The 20,901-nt window shown below is 56.2% G+C and overlaps 1 protein-coding gene across 1 annotated transcript; it reads right to left on the bottom strand.

The window, feature by feature from the left end:
• Positions 1–2,942: 2,942 nt before the first annotated feature.
• On the bottom strand, positions 2,943–20,625 carry LOC140390523 (E3 ubiquitin-protein ligase TRIM35-like). Its single transcript, XM_072475694.1, has 3 exons — positions 20,194–20,625; positions 4,532–4,627; positions 2,943–3,307 (listed from the first exon to the last, which is right to left on the bottom strand). Exons 1-3 carry the CDS (start codon positions 20,542–20,544, stop codon positions 3,032–3,034), a joined length of 723 nt encoding a protein of 240 aa, XP_072331795.1. The 5' UTR covers positions 20,545–20,625; the 3' UTR covers positions 2,943–3,031.
• Positions 20,626–20,901: the final 276 nt, after the last annotated feature.

A 20,901-nucleotide genomic window follows, 5' to 3' on the forward strand; every position in this document is an offset into this window, starting at 1 on the left:
AAAGGCATTTTTCTCTTGGAATACAATGCGATAAATTCTGTGTGAATAATAAAGTTTCCTTTAATACTCGTCAGTGGAATCGCTCCTGGAGTGAAGATGCCTTTCCTCACAGTTTACAACTTGAAAAATAGTTGGGATCTCAATATGAATTGGGATCTGGTTCAGGTACCATAACAGGAAAAATTGAGTAGACGAGGGCTGGGATTTTCCTGCCCTTCCCATTGGTAGAGGGATGGGATCCTGTGGTGATGCATGCCACTGGCTGACCAGGAAAATTCCACGGGCTGGACTAGAACATTCCACTGGCTGGACTAGAACATTCCACTGGCTGGACTAGAACATTCCACTGGCTGGACTGGAAAATTCCACGGGCTGGACTAGAACATTCCACGGGCTGGACTGGAAAATTCCACGGGCTGGACTGGAACATTCCACTGGCTGGACTGGAAAATTCCACTGGCTGGACTAGAACATTCCACTGGCTGGACTGGAAAATTCCACTGACTGCACTAGAACATTCCACTGGCTGGACTGGAACATTCCACTGGCTGGACTGGAAAATTCCACTGGCTGGACTAGAACATTCCACGGGCTGGACTGGAAAATTCCACGGGCTGGACTGGGACATTCCACTGGCTGGACTGGAAAATTCCACTGGCTGGACTAGAACATTCCACTGACTGGACTAGAACATTCCACTGGCTGGACTGGAAAATTCCACGGGCTGGACTGGAACATTCCATGATGTTGTGGCCTGTCGAGGTGAGACCCGCCACGGTAGATTCGGTGGCCTAGCCAATGACTTTCAGTGGGAGTGGATGATCCTGGCAACAGGGGGGACTGGAAAATCCTGCCCAGAGTGTATATTGGGAGAATGTTTGCCCTGGCTGGGGAGAATAGAACTAGGGATCACAATCTCAGAGTGAGGGATCAACCTTTGGGTACTGGGAGGTCTTGTGGTGCAGTCGGTCATGTCCCTGGCTCTGACACAGAAATTCCAGGTTCGAGTCCCACCTTTGGACCTGACGGCCAAGAAAGGTGCGTTCAAAACGTGGCCAAACAGGCTGATTGTTCACCTGTAAATCCTTCCAAACGTGCCAATGGCCGGTGGTAAGAGCGGGAGAGACTCCTGGTCAGTCACACATGATGTGGAGTTGCGCCCTCTCAAGTTATAATGTGGGGATTTCAGATATATTATCGTGTATATATTTGGTGCAGTCAGCATGAAAAGTCTGGGTTACGGTGCGTATGACCGCTGCAGTCGTGTTTTTAAAAATCCTGTTTGCAAGGCAGCCAGAAGTGCAATTAAAGCATTGCAAAGGTTTGGGCTCATGTATTTATGCTTATATTAAGGGGGTTCCCTGAGGAGAGGTAATTCGAAAGAAACAAAGTCCCCGAGCGAGCACATTTAACCACGTGTTTCCTGGCACTCGAGCGCTGAGAAACACGTGTTGAATAAGGGGCCTAAAGAGGGCCTGCGTCGCCAGTACCCCCTGTTGCAGCGAGAGATTGGGACGCCATTTTAAATGGGGCTGGATTCTCCGATCGCTGACGCCAAAATCGCATTCGGCGATCGGCCGGAGAATCCACGTTCACCACGTTTGCGATGCTCCACCGCCTCGAAAATGGCACACTCGGGGACTACGCCGCACGCTGTCAGGACGGCCTCAGGATGTCACCTGAGGCCCTCTCCTGATGCTCCGTCCCCAATGGGCCGAGTCCCCGACGGCATCGCTCTCGCGTGCTCGCACCATTCAGGGATATCGCGTGGCGGCTGCGGTCTCAGTCGGGGGGACGCCACCACAGTCGGGAGAGGGGGCTGTTCCACTGTCAGAGGGGGCTTCAGCGGGGGCAGCGGGGACTGGTGGGGGGTGGTCCAGGGAGGGTGGCGAGGTTGGTTACAGGGTTGCAGTGTTTGGCAGACCGGATCCACCCACGACCGGCGCCATGTTGCATGGCGCGGCCGCCAGAGGCCATCGCGGGCGGGATTCACCTTGCAATGTCTCGCGAGATTGCTTTGAATGTCACAAAGCATGACGAGCCGGGTAGATACTGGGAGTGGGGGCTCCCGGCTTTCACCGCACACGGCACCGCAGGGAAATGTTTTTCTGGCACAGTGTGGCCGGAAGATTGCGGCCACTGTGTTCAGCTTTGCAAGGTGATGGAGTTAATGGGAGGAGCCAGGACTGAAGCAGTTTCTGGGGTTTCAGTGCAGTTAGGTTGGGATCTGAACAGAAGACAAGCAGCTGCTCCCAACATAGTTCAGTTAAAGATCTGCCTGTGGACACACGAGCGGTGTCTTTCCTAAACAGTTCAGTTAAAGCTTTGACTGGGGACAGGCCAGAAGCAGCTGACCTCAAGACAGTGAGTTAAAGATCTGCCGGTGAAAAGGGTTGGCAGGTTAAGAAATACGTTGAGACAGGCAAGAAACTGCAGCTGGTTCCTGAGGGATATCACTCTCTCAAAGTGGTTTATCCCTTTACAGCAAATATTTCTGAGTGTTCTAACTGTATTTCAAAGTGGATTTTGGTTTGAGATGGGTTTGTTTGAGTGGGAGTAAAGATAGCGGTTAAGGGTTATTGTGTCACTGTATTCAGAAACATTGTTCAACTGATAATTGAAAGCTATTTGTATTGAAAAGGTTAAAGGTATTGAGACTGTGTTAGTAATAAAGTTTGTTTTAATATGCCATATCCCTGTTTGTGGGTGAAATCACTCCTGCAGCGAAGTACACTTTCCTCACAGTCATACAGGTTAAATAGAATATTGGGGTTTCTCTCCGGTATCCTAGCAACTGTTGGGATCTGGTCCGGGATCGTAATAGGCCCGAATGAGACGGGGAACCTCCTTCTGTCAATCAACGCTCATTGGAGCTTGAAATGGCAGTTGACGTGTCGGAGTCAGCAGGGACGTATTCCGAACAATTCAAGAAATTCCGGGAATTCTCAGCAGATCTGTCAGCCTTCAGTTCTCGTAACTGGCAAGGTTTCAGGTTTTCTTTTAGCCAACCTGCATGATCTTGGACACGGTGTCAAGGAAGCGACAAAGAAAAAAAAAACAGATGAAGAGCTACCATTAAAAACTTGATGTTGTCTTGTTCCCTCAGCTCTTGTTCAATATCCTGAACAGCAGCGGAAAGCGATGAGATTTCCTCCGTTATCTTCTCAATCCTCTCCTTCATCTCCTGACTCTTTTCCTCTTTCTCCAGTTTCAGACCTTCCAATACAATCCTCTCTTCCTCACGGAGAAACTGGTGAAGTTTCTCAAATTGGGCGTTGATCTGTTTCTCTGCATTTATACCTTGGTCCTGGAGAAAGAGGACGGAAGTTGATTAATAGAAATGAACATTCCAAAAACGTTGTGCAGTTTTCTTCATAAGAATATTCATAGAATCCCTGCAGTGCAGAAGGAGCCCATTCGGCCCATCAAATCAACACCGACCCTCTGAAAGAGCACCTTACCTGGGCCCAATCCTCTGTCCTATCCCTGTAACCTTACCTAACCGTTTGGACACTGAGGGGCAATTTTGCATGGCCAATCCACCTAACCTGCACACCTTTGGGCTGTGGGAGGAAACCAGAGCACCCGGAGGAAACCCACGCAGACACGGGGAGAACGTGCAAACTCCGCACAGGAAGTTACCCAAGGCCGGAATTAAACCCGGGTCCCTGGCACTGTGAGGCTGCAATGCTGACCACTGAGCCACCGTGTCGCCCCGAGAGTAAAACCCTCTCTTCGGGGAGGCAGTGGTATTGTCGCTGAACTAGTAATTAAAAGAGCCAGGGAAATGCTCCAGTGACCCAGGTTCAAATCCCACCAGGACAGGTGGTGAAATTTGTATTCAATAAAATCTGGAATTAAAAGTTTGATGACGACCATGAAACCATTGTCGATTGTCCTAAAAATCCATCTGGTTCACTAAGCCCTTTAGGGAAGGAAATCTGCCGTCCTTACCTGGTCTGGCCTACATGTGACTCCAGACCTACACCAATGTAGTTGGCTCTGTGCCCTCAGCGATACCCACATCCCTTAAATTAATTTCAAAACACTGAGGATTGTGTTGCTGTATTGTATTGAACTCGGGTTTTACCAGAACATGGAGATTTGCTGAAGTGATATTTTATTTTGGTGACGAATAGAACATAGAACACAGTGCAGAAGGAGGCCATTCGGCCCATCGAGTCTGCACCGATCCACTTAAGCCCTCACTTCCACCCTATCCCCCTAACCCAATGACCCCTCTTAACCCTTTTGGAGACGAAGGACAATTTAGCATGGCCAATCCACCTAACCTGCACATCTTTGGACTTGTGGGAGGAAACCGGAGCACCCGGAGGAAACCCACTCAGACACGGGGAGAACGTGCAGACTCCGCACAGACAGTGACCCAAGCTGGGAATCGAACCTGGGACCCTGAAGCTGTGAAGCAACAGTGCTAACCACTGTGTTACCCTGCTGCTCATAAATCCACCTAATCTTGAACTGAATATTGAACTGGTCAAAGAAAAAGAAAGAGTGACATCAAAAGTACCTGAATGTGGTTTAATATTTTCTCATAATCACTTCTCACAGCGTTACAGTCCTTCTTCTTCTCCTGGACTGGCTTCAGGAAGGTTCGCAGCTTCGCCTGAACAAAGAACATCAATTAACGTGAGCATACCATAAATATCTGAAAATTAAATTCCATTTGGTTTATACAATGGAAATTCTCACTGTCTTGAATATAGAAAATGAATAGGTTCCTGTTTTCTATTCACTGGGATGTGAGCACTGCTGTCCCGGCCAGAACAAATTCAAAATTCAATTCCAGAATGTGGGGCCCACTGACTAGACCAACATTATTGCCCATCCCTAATTGCCCCTTGACAAGGTGGTGCTGAGCTGCCGTCTTGAAGCCGCTGCAGTCCCTGAGGTGTAGGTACACCCACCGTGCTGTTAGGGAGGGAGCTCCAGGATTTGGACCCGGTGACACTGAAGGAACGGCCGATATATTTCCTAGTCAGGATGGGGAGTGACTTGGAGGGGAACCTCCAGGTGGGGGCGATCCCGGGTATCTGCTGCTCTTGTCCTTCTAGATGGTGGTGGCCGTGGGTTTGGAAGGTGCTGCCTGAGGAACCTCGGTGAGTTCCTGCAGTGAATCTTGTCGATGGTGCACACGGCTGACATTGTCCATCGGAGGTGGAGGGAGTGAATGTTTGTGGAAGGGACGCCAATCAAGCAGGGCTGCTTTGTCCTGGATGGTGTTGAGCTTCTTCAGTGCTGGAGCTGAGCTGATCCAGACAAATGGAGAGTTTATCATCTCACTCCTGACTTGTGCCTTCTAGACGGTGGACAAGCTTTGAGGAGTCAGAAGCTGAGTTACTTGCCGTAGGATTCCTAATCTCCAACCTGTTCTGATAGCCAGAGTATTTATATGGCTAGTCCAGTTCAGTTTGTGGTTAACGGTAACCCCAGATGTTGATTGGGGGGGTTCAGTGATGTAATGCCATTGAATGTCAAGGCCGTTGGTTAGATCCTCTCTTGTAGGAGATGGTCATTACCTGGCACTTGTGTAACGTGAATGTAACTTGCCACTTGTCAGCCCAAGCCTGGATATTGTCCAGGTCTTGCTACATTTGGACATGGACTGCTTCATTATCTGGGGAGTCATGAATGGTGCTGAATATTGTCCTGTCATCACCAAACATCACCACTTCTGACCTTATGATGGATGGAAGGTGAAGGAGCTGGAGATGGTTGGGCCAAGGACACCACCCTGAGGAACTGCTGTACCTTAAGGAACTCTTGCAGTGATGTCCTGATGCTGCAACAATTGACCTCCAACCACCACAACATCTTCCTTTGTGCCGGGTATGACTCCAACCAGCAGAGAGTTTTCCCCCTGATTCCCATTCCCTCCAGTTTAGCTAGGGTTCCTCAATGCCATACTCGGTCGAATGCTACCTTGATGTCAAGGGCAGTCACTCTCTCCTCACTTCTGATATTCAGCTCTGTTGACCACTTTTGAACCAAGGCTGTAATGAGGTCAGGAGCTGAATGACTCTGGCAGAACCCAAACTGAGTGTTTGACCACCCCTAATTGCCCTTGACGGAGTGGCTTGCTAGGCCATTGCAGTGCCATCATGTCGCTGTGGATCTTGACTGACATGCAGACCTGTGAGCCAGATTTTTTCTTTTGAACAACAATCGTTTCATGTCATCATTAGATTTTTAAATCCAGATTTTAATTTCATCTGTCATAATGGAGTTTGATAGATTTTTGACATTAAGGATCATAAAATCAAATAATTGACTAGAGTTAAGACCCAGACCAGCCAGGATTTGATTGAATGGTAGGACAAACATTTAGAGGCCGAATTGACTCTTCCTGCCCTATGTGGAACTCTCCAGAATTTTATGAGGCCTCTTCTTCTTCACATTCAGCAGTTTGGGGTCGATTTGCAGATTGCTGTCTGGTGGTAAAGTTGGAACGAGGGATCAGCTGCTGTCCATAGGAACCATCTGATCTCCATTTGCTTTGCAAGCCAATCTGTGGTCTGAGGCATGGAGTTAACATTGAGGATATGTTGACTGGAATAGCTTGTGAGAAATGAAGTATCGTTCCACTTATTCTCCTGGTGACCCTGTTGTCCTGCTTCTCTTTGGTAAGCAACCATGCAGTGGACGTCATGAGAACTTAGCGACACAGTTTAAAAATAAGGGGCGAAATTCTCCGTTATCGGCGGAAAGTCCGCCGATCGGCGCAAAAAACGGCGCAAATCCCACTTGCGTCACGTCATAAAAATGGGACGATAGTCTCCGGCCCGAAATGGGCTAGCAGCGACGTAACGGGATCCGCGCTTGCCCAGTGGTTCACGCCGTGCAGCGTCATACGCGCTGCACGGCGTGACGGCTCATAAGGCCGCGCAGCTCCCCCCCACCCGACCGGAACACCCGACCGCAACACCCGACTGGATGGCTGGCCGTCGCTCAGCCCCGAGGTTCGAGTCACGCGATGTGGAGGCGCTCCTGGACGCGGTGGAGCAGAGGAGGGACGCCCTGTATCCCGGGCACAGCCGCAGAGTTGCCCCACGCCACAGCCGGCGTCTGTGGAGGGAAGTGGCAGAGGACGTCACCGCTGTGGCCCTGACACCACGGACAGGCACCCAGTGCCACAAGAAGGTGAACGACCTCGTCAGAGCAGGCAGGGTGAGCCTCCCCATATCCCCCCTCCCCATATCCATACCCTCCCCCATATCCCCCCTCCCCGTATCCCCCCTGCCCCATATCCCCCCTGCCCCATATCCCCCCCATATCCCCCCTCCCCCATATCCCCCATCCCCCATATCCCCCCTCCCCCATATCCTGCCCCCTCCCCCATATCCCACCTCCCCATATCCCCCATCCCCCCTCCCCCATATCCCCCCTCCCCCATATCCCCCCTCCTCCATATCCCCCCTCCCCCATATCCCCCCTCCCCCATATCCCCCCTCCACTTTATCCCCCCCTCCCCCATATCCCCCTCCCCCATATTCCCTCCTCCCCCATATTCCCCCCTCCCCCATATCCACCCTCCCCCATATCCCCCCCTCCCCCATATCCCCCCTCCCCATATACCCCCTCCCCCATATCCCCCTCCCCATATCCCCCCTCCCCCATAGCCCCCATATCCCCCCTCCCCATATCCCCCATATCCCCCCTCCCCCATATCCCCCTTCCCCATATCCCCCCTCCCCCATATCCCCCTCCCCATATCCCCCCTCCCCCATATCCCCCATATCCCCCCTTCCCCATATCCCCCATATCCCCGCTCCCCCATATCCCCCATATCCCCCCTCCCCCATATCCCCCATATCCCCCCTCCCCCATATCCCCCCTCCCCCATATCCCCCCTCCCCCATATCCCCCCTCCCCCATATCCCCCACTCCCCCGTATCCCCCACTCCCCCATATCCCCCATATCCCACCTCCCCCATATCCCCCACTCCCCCATATCCCCCACTCACCAATATCCCCCATATCCCCCCTCCCCATATCCCCCATATCCCCCCTCCCGCATATCCCCCCTCCCCCATATCCCCCCTCCCCCATATCCCCCCTCCTCCATATCCCCCTCCCTCATATCCCCCCTCCCCCATATCACCCATATCCCCCCTCCCCCATATCCCCCCTCCCCCATATCCCCCATATCCCCCCTCCCCCATATCCCCCATATCCCCCTCCCCCATATCCCCCCTCCCCCATATCCCCCATATCCCCCCTCCCCATATCCCCTTCCCCATAGCCCCCTCCCCATATCCCCCCTCCCCCATATCCCCCTCCCCCATATACCCCCTCCCCCATATCCCCCCTCCCTCATATCCCCCATATCCCCCCTCCCCCATATCCCCCTCCCCCATATCCCCCCCTCCCCAATATCCCCCCTCCCCCATACCCCCCCTCCCCATATCCCCCTCCCCCATATCCCCATGTCCCCCTCCCCCATATCCCCCCTCCCCCATATCCCCCATATCCCCCCTCCCCAATATCCCCCATATCCCCCCTCCCCCATATCCCCCCTCCCCCATATCCCCCCTCCCCCATATCCCCCCTCCCCCATATCCCCCACTCCCCCATATCCCACACTCCCCCATATCCCCCGTATCCCCCCTCCCCATATCCCCCACTCCCCCATATCCCCCACTCCCCCACATCCCCCCTCCCCCATATCCCACATCCCCCATATCCCCCCTCCCCCATATCCCCCCTCCCCCATATCCCCCCTCCCCCATATCCCCCATATCCCCCCTCCCCATATCCCCCTCCCCCATATCCCCCATATCCCCCCTCCCCCATATCCCCCCTCCCCCATATCCCCCCTCCCCCATATCCCCCCATACCCCCTCCCCCATACCCCCCTCCCCCATATCCCCCCTCCCCCATATCCCCCCTCCCCCATATCCCCCATATCCCCCCTCCCCATATCCCCCTCCCCCATATCCCCCATATCCCCCCTCCCCCATATCCCCCCTCCCCCATATCCCCCCTCCCCCATATCCCCCCATCCCCCCTCCCCCATACCCCCTCCCCCATATCCCCCCTCCCCATATCCCCCCTCCCCCCTCCACCATATCCCCCCTCCCCCATATTCCCCCTCACCCATATCCCCCCTCCCCCATATCCCCCCCTTCCCCATATCCCCCCTCCCCCATATCCCCCCTCCCCCATATCTCTCCCCATATCCCCCCTCCCCCATATCCCCCCTCCCCCATATCCCCCCTCCCCCATATCTCCCTCCCCCCATATCCCCCCTCCCCCATATCCCCCCTCCCCCATATCCCCCCTCCCCCATATCCCCCCCCATATCCCCCCTCCCCCATATCCCCCCCCATATCCCCCCTCCCCCATATCCCCCCTCCCCCATATCCCCCCTCCCCCCTCCCACATATCCCCCCCTCCCCCATATCCCCCTCCCCCATATCCCCCCTTCCCCCATATCCCCAAGTGAATCCAGCCCTAACCTTAACCTCTGCAATGCACGCGCAACCGATGGCGTGCATTCATATACCTGCCTAACACTGTTGCCCTTTACCCCTGCCACACCCCCCCCCCCCACAGGAGAAGCGCGCACACAACAATAGGGAGCATGTGAGGACTGGAGGAGGGCCCGCTGATGAGAGGCCACTGACCGTACACGAGGAAAGGGCCCTGGAACTGGCTGGCGGACCTGAGGACCGGGAGGTTGCTGATGCAGAGGTCGGGGGCCCACCAGCAAGTGAGCCACCGACAGCCCGTCCCCATATCCCCCCTCCCCTATATCCCCCTCCCCCGTATCACCTGATCACTGCCTGATGTCTAACCATGCATGCTTCATTGTGTATCGCAGGACCAAACGTCCAGGCACCCATCCCCGCAGATGCAGACCGCCCGCAGGATGCCCCTCGGAGACCACAGGAGACGGAGAGACCCGCACCCTCCAGCATGCGACGCCCGCAGGATGCCCCTCGGAGACCACGGGAGACGGAGAGACCCGGACCCTCCAGCATGCGACGCCCGCAGGATGCCCCTCGCACACCACAGGAGACGGAGAGACCCGGACCCTCCAGCATGCGACGCCCGCAGGATGCCCCTCGGAGACCACGGGAGACGGAGAGACCCGGACCCTCCAGCATGCGACGCCCGCAGGATGCCCCTCGCACACCACGGGAGACGGAGAGACCCGGACCCTCCAGCATGCGACGCCCGCAGGATGCCCCTCGGAGACCACGGGAGACGGAGAGACCCGGACCCTCCAGCATGCGACGCCCGCAGGATGCCCCTCGCACACCACGGGAGACGGAGAGACCTGGAGCAACAGGGAGGCGACACCCCCGTCACGTGCGGGAGCGACCACCCAGCGATGAGGGGGGCAGCCACAGGCCCCCGTCACATCCGACCCAGGACACCACTACCCAGGACACCACTACCCAGGACACCACTACCCAGGACACCACTACCCAGGACACCCCTACCCGGGACAGCACTACCCAGGAAACCCCTACCCGGGACAGCACTACCCAGGACAGCACTACCCAGGACAGCACTACCCAGGACACCCCTACCCGGGAAGACGAAATACCGGACAGTGACTCAGAATGGATGGGTGGAGACGAACCCCCACCCCAAAGTGCCATGGAGTCAGAGTGGGACGAAGAGCACGACACAACGCCACTGCTGTCACCAACACCCTCCACCATCGCAGAAACACTCACCACGGTTGGGCACTTTAGTGATGAGGCGTCTGGTACACTCACTGGTGCGCACAACACAGCCGTCCCGGTACAGCAGGTGGAGGTAGGAGCAGCAGAGGGACCGGTCGGTCGGAGGGCAGCCCAGGCCAAGCGAACATCTGCCGCCCAGATGGATCCCGGGTTCCTGCAGTTACCACACCCACACATAGACCCGATGCAACCACCGACCCGGAGCCGAGCGAAGAGGGTGACGGGCGGCTTGCGGCGGCTGCGGCCGCAGGTGGAGGAGTCCACCCGCGTCCAGGAGCTGGGAGTGGTCCCGGTCATGCGTGCCACCCAGGCTGACACCGCACGGGTGGCGTCCGCGGTGGAGGCAATGGTTGCGACGGTGTCAGACATGGGGAACGGTTTGCGAGGCCTGGGGCCTTCCGTGCAGGCGGCGTCTGTGGCCCAGGAAATGGCTGCCCTCTCACAGGAGGCCATGAGCCAGTGCCAGCGCCAGATGGCAGAGGCGCTCAACGCCATAGCCCAGTCTCTGCAGGCCATGGCCCAGTCTCAGCAGGCCATGGCCCAGTCTCTGCAGGCCATGGCCCAGTCTCAGCAGGCCATCGCTGAGGGCATCGGCGCCAGTGGCCATGTGCGAGCCGGCGTCGCACTGTCACAGACAGGGTTGGCCAACACCCTGGGCTCCATGGCTGCAAACCTGCAGACCCCTGTCGATACCAGCACGGGCCTCCAGGACTGGCAGCGCCAGATGTCGGGGGGGCGTCGGATGGCCAGTCCGTTCGCATCCCCCACCCATGTAGAGGCCTGGGGGCCATCGGGCACCCCGAGGGAGGAGGAGGTGGTGAGGTCCGTCCCAGCTCCCTCTGTAGGGGAGGTCCCGGTACACCGCGACACCTCGGACTCCCCCCTTCCGTCCCAGGTGCATCGGGTGGGCAACGGGCAGGACAGGCTGGCAGCTTGCCATCCCAGTCGCCCGGGCCGCAGCCTGGCCCATCTAGGCCAGGACGCCCCAGGAAACGGCCGCCAAAGGGATCCAGTGTCAGAGGGCAGGAATCACAGGAGTCCACCTCCAGTTCTGCTGTACCGTCTGGGGAACCACGTAGACGTAGTCAAAGGGCCCGTAAGGCCAAACAATTAGACACTGAGTAAGTTGGCACGGGTGCAGGGCACAGATGAGTTTTAGGGGCTCGGGCACGTGCATGAACTCCTTTGGTTATTAAAGTCAATGTTACACCTACCGAAGCTGCCTTTGTGCTCTGTCCAAAGTGTGCGGGCGTGTCATGTACGTTGAGCGCAAGTGTGTGTGTGAGGGGTGGTCTTACCTCAGCCCCAGGTGAGTCTGCCCCCTTCCCCCTGGGCAGCCATCAACATCCCCCCGGGCAGAGGACAGGACCGTGCTCTGCAGTGACACAGCCGCATGCAGGGATGGTCCGGGTGGATGGTGGTACTGTGGCTATGGGTCAGACATAGTCCAACGATGTAGAGCCAGGAGCTCATCGCAGGGCGGGTTGTCATCATCCTCCATGGCCTGCGATAGACACGCGTCCACCCGCAACTGTGTGAGCCCGGCCCGTTGTGCCGCCGGTGGATCGGCAATGGGGGGGGGGGGGTGGTGTGCATGCGGGTGGGGTGGGTGGGGTTGGGGAGGGGGGTGAGGGTGCTGGGTGGGTGAATGGGTGTGGGGTGTGGGTGGTCGGCTGTTGCCATGGTGTGCGGTCTGTGGCCATACTACCCGATTCCCACGCCCATCTAGTCAGTGAAGCGGGCGGCTATCAGTCTGTCCCGTGCCCGCTGGGCCAGCCGGTAACGGTGGACAGCCACCCGCCTGTGTCTACCCCGTCTGCCCTGACCATTGCCCCCATCCCCCTCATCTGGGGAGGACTGTGCCTCTTCCTGCTCCTCCTCCACTCCGCACTCCTCTGCCTGCGGCACATCGCCCCTCTGTTGGGCTATGTTGTGCAGGACGCAGCACACCACAATGATGCGGCCGACCCTATCTGACCGATACTGGAGGGCGCCCCCAGAGAGGTCCAGGCACCTGAAACGCATCTTCAGCACGCCAAAGCACCTCTCGATCACTCCCCTTGCCGCTACATGGGCATCATTGTAGCGGTTCTCCGCCTCATTGCGTGGCCTCCGTATAGGCGTCATCAGCCACGATCGCAATGGGTAGCCCCTGTCGCCCAGCAACCAGCCCCTCAGCCGGGGATGGCGTCCCTCGTACATGCCGGGGATGGATGACCGCGACAACACGAATGAGTCGTGTACACTGCCTGGGTGACGGGCGCAGACGTGCAGGATCATCATGCGGTGGTCGCAGACCACCTGTACGTTCATCGAATAGGTCCCCTTCCTATTGGTGAACACGGCCCTGTTATCTGCAGGTGGCTGCACGGCGACGTGCATCCCATCGATCGCGCCCTGGACCATGGGGAACCCGGCCACGGCAGAGAAGCCCACGGCCCGGGCATCTTGGCTGGCCCGGTCCACGGGGAAGCGGATGTAGCGATGCGCCATGGCATAAAGGGCATCTGTCACTGCCCGGATGCACCGGTGCACCGATGTCTGCGAAATGCCAGACAGGTCCCCACTCGGTGCCTGGAATGACCCCGTTGCATAAAAGTTCAGGGCCGCCGTAACCTTGACGGACACGGGGAGAGGGTGTCCCCCGCCAGTGCCACGCGGTGACAGGTGTGCCAGCAGGTGGCAGATGTGTGCCACGGTTTCCCGGCTCATCCGGAGTCTCCTCCTGCATTCCCGGTCCGTGAGGTCCTGGTATGACAGCCGGGGCCGGTACACACGGGGCGCCCTCGGGTGCCACCGTTGCCGTGGGGCCGCGACGTCCTCCTCCCCCTCCTCGTCCTGTCGGTCAGGTGTCCCTCCAGCCTGGGCGGCTGCCGCCTGCCCCTCTGCGGCAGCCTGCGCCGCCTCTCTGGCAGGCTCCTCCTCCTCCTCATCCAGGGCAACATAGACATGAGCGGCTGCCACCACGGCGGCCAACATCGCTGGATGATCTGAAAACATGACGGCCTGGTGGGGGGGAGGGGAACGACGACATGTCATCATTGCCCATATCCCCTCCTCCCCCCAGCCAGGTGGCATGGACCGCATGGGTCCAACTGTTGGAGGCTGGCACCTGGCCAGGTGGACCAACTCATTTGCCCTCCCATCACCCTCCTCGGCACGGACCCCCCCCCAACCTCCACCCCAGCACGGACCCCCCCCAACCTCCACCCCAGCACGGACCCCCCCCAACCTCCACCCCGGCACGGACCCCCTCCCCAACCTCCACCCCAGCACGGACCCCCCCCAACCCCCAACCTCCACCCCAGCACGGACCCCCCCCAACCCCCAACCTCCACCCCGGCACGGACCCCAACACCCAACCTCCACCCCAGCACGGACCCCCTCCCCAACCTCCACCCCGGCACGGACCCCCTCCCCAACCTCCACCCCAGCACGGACCCCCCCAACCCCCAACCTCCACCCCAGCACGGACCCCCCCCCCAACCTCCACCCCAGCACGGACCCCCCCCCAACCCCCAACCTCCACCCCGGCACGGACCCCCTCCCCAACCTCCACCCCAGCACGGACCCCCTCCCCAACCTCCACCCCAGCACGGACCCCCCCCAACCCCCAACCTCCACCCCAGCACGGACCCCCTCCCCAACCTCCACCCCGGCTCGGACACCCTCCCCAACCTCCACCCCGGCACGGACCCCCTCCCCAACCTCCACCCCAGCACGGACCCCCTCCCCAACCCCCAACCTCCACCCCGGCACGGACCCCCTCCCCAACCTCCACCCCAGCACGGACCCCCTCCCCAACCCCCAACCTCCACCCCAGCACGGACCCCCCCCAACCCCCAACCCCCAACCCCCAACCCCCAACCTCCACCCCAGCACGGACCCCCTCCCCAACCTGCACCCCGGCACGGACCCCCTCCCCAACCTCCACCCCAGCACGGACCCACCCCCCAACCCCCAACCTCCACCCCAGCATGGACCCCCTCCCCAACCTCCACCCCGGCACGGACCCCCTCCCCAACCTCCACCCCAGCACGGACCCCCCCCAACCCCCAACCTCCACCCCGGCACGGACCCCCTCCCCAACCTCCACCCCAACCTCCACCCCAGCACGGACCCCCCCCAACCCCCAACCTCCACCCCGGCACGGACCCCCTCCCCATCCTCCACCCCAGCACGGACCCCCTCCCCAACCTCCACCCCGGCACGGACCCCCTCCCCAACCTCCACCCCGGCACGGACCCCCTCCCCAACCTCCACCCCAGCACGGACCCCCCCAACCCCCAACCTCCACCCCGGCACGGACCCCCTCCCCAACCTCCACCCCAGCACGGACCCCCCCCCAACCCCCAACCCGGCACGGACCCCCTCCCGGCACTCCCCTGGCGCCCAGCATACTCTAACCACCCCCCCCACCCCCTACCCGCCGCACACACACACACACAAGCCGAGACACACCTCTCCTCACGCAATCAGTCTGCGGCCACGCCATTTCCTGCCCAGAGCCAACCCCCCAGGCCGTCACTCACCTCCTCGCTGGTCTGCGTGAGCCTGGAGCACTGGGTCACGCCGATTAAAAGGAGGTTTGATTCACGTCGACGTGAACGGTCATCACGTCGACGGGACTTCGGCCCATCCGGAAGGGAGAATATCGGCAGGCCGAAAATCGGCTGCCTTGCGCAGACCCGTGACATTCTCCGCGGCAGCGGCGCCATTAACGCCCCGCTGACTTTTCTCCCTTCGGAGACTTCGGCAACCGGCGGGGGTGGGATTCACGGCGGCCAACGGCCATTCTCCTACCCGCTGGGGGTCGGAGAATGACGCCCAAGGCCTCTCACATTGAAGATGGAGATCGGAAATGTTTTTCTTCTCAGAGAGTGTATTTTTGGAACTCTCTCCAGCCCCCCTCCCCCAGGGAGCAGTGGAGGCAGGCTCAATGAATATTTTTCACAGATGTAGACAGGGTGTACACTAACAAGGGGAGTCAAAAGTTTCATTCGACCTGGGAGATTACAGGGATCAATAGCCCGTATGAGAGCTGAGAGGGGTGCATATCGACATGACTTGCCCTGACCTTCAATAATGCTATCGCAATCCCATCGACCAGCAAAAGTTGCAAATGCTATTGTTTTCCCCAGTTTTAGATTTCTTTTGATAATAATGAAAACACTTTTACCGCTGGTCTGATTTGTTTAATCATAGTTACAGAGTTTTACACCACAGAACGAGACCCTTCAGCCCACCGTGACTGTGCCGGCCATTGGGACCTAATCTATTCCAATCCCATTTCCCAGCACTTGGCGGCCTTCTTGAAAGTGAACCCTTGGAAAGCAACGGGTCCTGACGGAGTCCCTGGTCGTGCAGTCAGATCCTGCGTGGACCAACTGGCGGGTGTGTTCGCGGACATCTGCAACCTCTCCCTACTCCGTTCCGAGGTTAAAGAAACTATCACAGCGGTGCCAAAGACGTACCAGGCAATGTGCCTCAACAGCAACTGTCCAGTTGCCTTGACATCGATCATTATGAAGGGCTTCGAGAGGTCGGTCATGAGACACATCAACTCCACACTCCCAGAACCCCTTGATCCACTGCAATTCGCATAACGTCACAACCGGTCCACAGCAGACACCTTCTCCCTCGCCCGACACTCACCCTGGAGCATCTCGACAACAAGGACTCCTACATCAGATTCCTATTCATTGACTACAGCCCTGCCATCAACACCATAATCCCGGCCAATCTCATAAAACCCCAAAACCTATGACTTGGTTCCTCCTTCTGCAATTGGATCATCAACTTCCTGACCCATAGACAACAACCAGCGAGGATAAACAACAACACCTCCTCCACAATAGTCCTCAATACCGGGGCCCCATAAGGCTGCGTACTTAGCTCCCTACTCTACTCCCTATACAAACACGGCTGTGTGGCAAAATGTGGCTCCAACTCCATCGACAAGTTTGCTGATGACGTGACCGTAGTGGGTCAGATTCATACAATGAGTCAGAATACAGGAGGGAGATCGAGAGCCTAGTGGTGTTGTGTTATGACAACAATCTCTCTCTCAACATCAGCAAATCTAAGGAGCTGGTTATTAACTTCAGGAAGTGAAGTATCGTACACACCCCTGTCAGCATCAACGGGGCCGAGGTGGAGATAGTTAACAGTTTCAAATTCCTGGGTGTGCACATCTCCAAAAATCTGTCCTGGTCCACCCACGTTGACGCTACCACCAAGAAAGCACAACAGCGCCTATACTTCCTCAGGAAACTAAGGAAATTCAGCATGTCCACACTGACTCTTACTAATTTTTATAGATGCACCATAGAAAGCATCCTATCTGGCTGCATCACAGCCTGGTATGGAAACTGCTCGGCCCAAGATGAAAAGAAATTACACAGAGTCTTGAACACAGCCGAGTCCATCACATGAAGCCGCCTCCCATCCATTGACTCCATTTACACCTCCCGCTGCCTGGGGAAAGCGGGCAGCATAATCAAAGACCCCTCCCACCCGGGTTATTCCCACTTCCAACCTCTTCCACCGGGCAGGAGATACAAAAGTCTGAGAACAGGCACTGACAGGTTCAAAAACAGCTTCTTCCCCGCTGTTACCAGACTCCTGAATGACCCTCATGGACCGAACTGACCTCTCCACACATCTTCTCCACTGAGTTGCACTACACTCTGTGTGCTTCACCCAATGCCTGTGTGTCTGTATTTACATTGGGTATTTATGTATGTCCTGTATTTTTTCATGTATGAAACGATCTGGACTGTATGCAAAACAATACTTTTCACTGTACACGTGACAATAAATCTAACTCAGATCAAATGTAGCCTTGTATGCTCTGGCATTTTCAGTGCTGATCTAAATGCTTCTTAAATGTTTCCGCCTCCCCCACATTTCAGGCAGTGAGCTCCAGATTCCAACCACCCTCTGGATGTAAAATCTTTTCCTCAAAATCCCCTCTCAATCACCTGCCCCGAATTTAAATCTATGCCCCGGTTATTGACTCCTCTACTAAGGGGAATAGTTTCTTCCTATCTACCCGATGCCACTCATTGTTGTGTACATCTCTATCAGGTCTCCCCCTCTTCCCCCACAGCTGCCTCTGCTCTAAGGAGAACCGCCCCGGCCTAACCAGCCTCCCTCCATTGCTGACATGCTCCAGTCCAGGCGACATCCTGGTGAATCTCCTCTGCACCCCCTCCAGTACAATCACATCCTTCCTGTAGTGTGGCGACCACAACTGCACACAGTACTCCAACTGTGGCCTAATAAGCGCCATGCAAACCTCCCCGCTCTTATAGTCTCTGCTCAGGGAATAAAGTCTTTCTTCTTAACCACCTTACCGACCTGTCCTTCTGCCTTCAGAGATCTATGGACATGCACACCATGATCCCTCTGATCCTCTGTACTTCGGAGCATCCGGCCCTTCCCTGTATATTCGCTTGTCTTGTCAGTCCTCCCAAAATGTATTACCTCGCACTTTTCATGGTTAAATTCCATTTGCCACCATTCTGCCCATCTCACCAGCCCGTCTATGTCACCCTATAAACTCGGGCTGTCCTCTCTATTCACCACACCACCAATTTTTTTGTGACATGGGAGATCTCATTAGATCTCGGTGACGCAACAAGATCGGTAAATTTCTTGAGAGGCATTCTCGCGAGATTTATGTTTCCCGGAATGTGTCGCCGGATCGAATGAGATCTTATGAGACGTCGCATTTTGAATCTCGCCCTCGCTGGGCAAGATCCAGATTAACATATTTAAGCGAGCCAATAGGCTCATTTAAAAATGTTGCCTCACGATTCTCACGAGGCCCAAGAACAAACACCTGGGAGAGCTCGCCATGCCGCCATTTAGCACTGGTACACACAAACCTGGACCAGGCATAATGGCACCTGGGGGTGTCTCCCAGGGCATAGGAGACTCCCGGGTAGTCGGGCTCTGGGCAGGTTCGTATCTTGGCATTCCCGCTTGGTACTGCCAACATGGCACCGATCACTGTCACCCTGGCACACTGCCGGGCGCACTGCCGGGGTGCCAGGCTGGAAGTGCCAAAGTGCCCTGATGCTAGATTGCCTGTGCTAGGATCGGACCTGGTAGCGGCCTGCTCTCAGGAGGGATTGGGGGGCTTGAGGACCTCCTAAGAGGTAGGTTGGGGAAGTGGGAGGAGTCCGGTATTGATTTGGTATCTGAGGAGAGTCAAGAGATCGTAGAATCATTGAATCATAGAATTGACAGTGCAGAAGGAGGCCATTCGGCCCATCGAGTCTGCACCGGCCCTTGGAAAGCCCACACCGCCATCCTATCCCGTAACCCAGTAACCCCACTTCACCTTTTTTTTTAAACACTAAGGGCAATTGATCATGCCCTTTCCCTGCAACCCCATCTAACCCGCACACCCCTGGACACTAAGGGGCAATTTAGTATGGCCAATCCACCTAACCTACACATCTTTGGACCGTGGGAGGAAACCGGAGCACCCGGAGGAAACCCACGCAGACACAGGGGGAACGTGCAGACTCCGCACAGACTGTCACCCAAGCCGGGAATCGAACCTGGGACCCTGGAGCTGTGAAGCAACAGTGCTAACCACTATGCTACCGTTTTTAAACTCCACCCTGATCTCTTCCTGCACTGACGAGCTGAGCTGGTTAGTTCAGGAAATGAGGTAAGTACGGCCTTGTCGGGGCGTTCCTCACCGGAGTCCTGCTTGATAGCGGAGTTGTTCTTGGCGCTACTGGCACTGAGGCAGACCATGCTACACGTGCCTGAAATGAAACTCTGATTTTGCACATTAAATCATGCCCACTACCTCCTTACGGATTCAAAATAAATTTATTTTCCCACACTTCCAAATTGCTTATTCCTGTTAAAGCTGCCTCTGTCTGGGCAGTTCTTTCGGAAAAGGCCCGGAAAAATGGATCTGCCTCTGTTTCATGATCCCGGTTATTTTACCATATTGCCAAAGGCTGTTGGAGAGGTGTCGGTGATAGAACGATTCATGCTGGCACTAACTGCTTCAGATCTGGATCAGGCAGTTGAAGGGCTCGTCTACATTAATCAATCTAACACTTGCACGTTTTATCCCTGGCCTCTGAAAACAACAATACAACTCGCAGCCCAAGTAATGGGCTGGTTTAGCACAGTGGGCAAAGACAGCTGGCTTGTAAAGCAGAGCAAGGCCAGCAGCACGGGTTCAGTTCCCGGACCAGCCTCCCCGAACAGGCGCCGGAATGTGGTGACTAGGGGCTTTTCACTGTAACTTCATTGAAACCTACTTGTAACAATAAGCGATTATTATTATTATTACTAATGGCTCTGTAATGACATAAATACAAACACAGTATCAAAAATGTCTTAAGTATTGACAGCCAGGCCTCAACCCCAAGTCAATGAACACCATTGTGATCAGGATCGATTCTGTTAGGTCCCTCTGCTTTACACAGTATCTCCTCACCTTAAACTCTTCAGCAGCTTCTTCCAGCGGCAGCAACCCGTGGGTTTGGTGGCTTTTTGAACTCTGGCAAACAACACAGATGAGCTGATTGTCCGTTTTGCAAAACAATTTCACCTTCTCCTTGTGGAGGCTGCACAGCTCCTTCCTCTGATCGTTTCTCAGCATCTCCCAAAAGTTGGACATCTCGGAGGGTTGCTCAGGTCCAACCGAGTTGAAAATTGGCGGTCCCGTATCAATTGGGACACTTGTCAGTCGCTGCCGCTGGCTCCAGTGGCAATAAGTACATCTCAGAACAGGACAGGCAATTGTGATGAGCAGAAATGGATTGTTGAATAACCAGACTTGGTTCATTCATTTCCTTCAGGGAGCCTTCCATCGTGGCCGGGTGTGAGCTGAACATTTTTAAAAGGCGTTAAGCCTTGTGTGCTTTTATGCGCAAAGAGACTTGGGTGTATTCGTAGAAGGAATGCAGCAGGTTGACACGTAAGTTCAGTGAGCCATTAGGGAGGCAAATGGCATGTTGGCCTTTATTTCAAGGGAGTTGGAATACAAAAACTAAACCAGTCTTGCTGTAATTATGCAACATTTCGGTGAGCCTGTAACTGGATGGCTGGGTGGAGTTTAGGTCCCCATGTATCAGAAAGAATGTACTTATATTGCAGACCGCATAGCCAAGGCTTAATCATAGAATTTACAGTGCAGAAGGAG

Source organism: Scyliorhinus torazame, chromosome 14, assembly GCF_047496885.1.
Source record: "Scyliorhinus torazame isolate Kashiwa2021f chromosome 14, sScyTor2.1, whole genome shotgun sequence".
NCBI classification, from domain to species: Eukaryota; Metazoa; Chordata; class Chondrichthyes; order Carcharhiniformes; family Scyliorhinidae; genus Scyliorhinus; species Scyliorhinus torazame.